Here is a 1,210-nt window from a genome sequence, read left to right on the forward strand (position 1 = left end):
AGGCCAAAAATTTTAAAACGCTTTGAAAACCCCCCCCGGACCCAATTCCAAGTTCTTTACGCTTCCGGGGACGGGATCTGGGTGCCCCCCCCCCCCCCCGCAGGTCACCATGGCTGCGTCAGAGTTGCTTTGTCGTGCCGCTCGAGCAGCGCGCAATAATCGCGCCCACCTGTCACCTCGCCTCGCCGGCTGCATCCCGCTCGCGGCGGGTCGCCACCATCCTGGGTCACCGCCACTGCCCCTGTCCCTGTGCCGCCGCTGTCGCGCCGTCCGGTTCCTTCCCGCCGCCCGGCCTGATCCGCGGCGTGCAACGCCCCCCACGCACAAACATGGGCACACATCTCGGCATCGCCGACCCCCCAGCCCCCTGCCGCCGCCGCCGCCGTGTCCCTGTCGCCCCCGCTTCCGCCCACTTTCTTTACTGCCGACTCTTAGCTGGAGGCAGCAAAGGCACGCAGACAGAACCCTGAGAACGTCGCCATCGTGTAGCAGGCAGGCCTGGCTAGCCGCGTGTTGGGGAGTAGTGTTTGTGTGTGGTGTACTCTCTCTCCACTCAGTGTATAGTGAGTGAGCAGCGCACGATAAAAAACAACTGAAAAACCTCCAAGCCCTGGGTGCCCTCCCCCTACAACTGTTTTCCGACAAAACTCCCTCGCACGAAAAGAATTAGACGTACACTCATCAACGAGCTCCCTAGCAACACTGGGCACGGGACTGGCGCGCACTGGCACTCAAGCCACGGGAGCCGCCTAAGCGAGAGGACGGGAATTCGCGACACCGACACGTCTTCCTTCATCGCCGACGAGGAGATGCAGAAGCGGCTGCTCGAGACCAACCCGAACGCCTTCCGCGACATGGTGACGACCTTCCTCGAGGCCAACGGCCGCGGCTACTGGGAGACGTCCGAGGAGAACCTCGACCGCCTGCGCCAGCTGTACGCCGAGGTGGACGACAAGATCGAGGGCTTGTAGCGGCGCCGCCGCTGCGTAGCGTAGGGAAGGGGGGGGCGGGGGGAGAACAGGCCGTCTCCCCGCCCCGCCCCGCCGCCGCTGCCGCGCGGGCGCGCGGAGCCAGAGCCCGGGCTCCGCCGAGCGCCTCGTGCAGGCACCCACACGGCTGGAGAGAGGCGAGTTCTCTCGCCGAACCGTATACGATGGACCGGTCGCGATGCAACAACCTCTTTAAGTGTTTTGTGTCTCTGTCCCCTCTC

General features: G+C 64.9%; 1 protein-coding gene across 1 annotated transcript; it reads left to right on the forward strand.

Moving 5' to 3' along the window:
* Window positions 1–109: 109 nt before the first annotated feature.
* Window positions 110–1,210, forward strand: EMIHUDRAFT_460880 (magnesium chelatase subunit; the record flags this gene model as incomplete). Its single annotated transcript, XM_005757446.1, has 2 exons — window positions 110–123; window positions 698–1,210. 2 exons carry the CDS (start codon window positions 110–112, stop codon window positions 969–971), a joined length of 288 nt encoding a protein of 95 aa, XP_005757503.1. The 3' UTR covers window positions 972–1,210.

Source organism: Emiliania huxleyi, assembly GCF_000372725.1.
Source record: "Emiliania huxleyi CCMP1516 unplaced genomic scaffold EMIHUscaffold_9025, whole genome shotgun sequence".
Classification (NCBI taxonomy): Eukaryota; Haptophyta; order Isochrysidales; family Noelaerhabdaceae; genus Emiliania; species Emiliania huxleyi.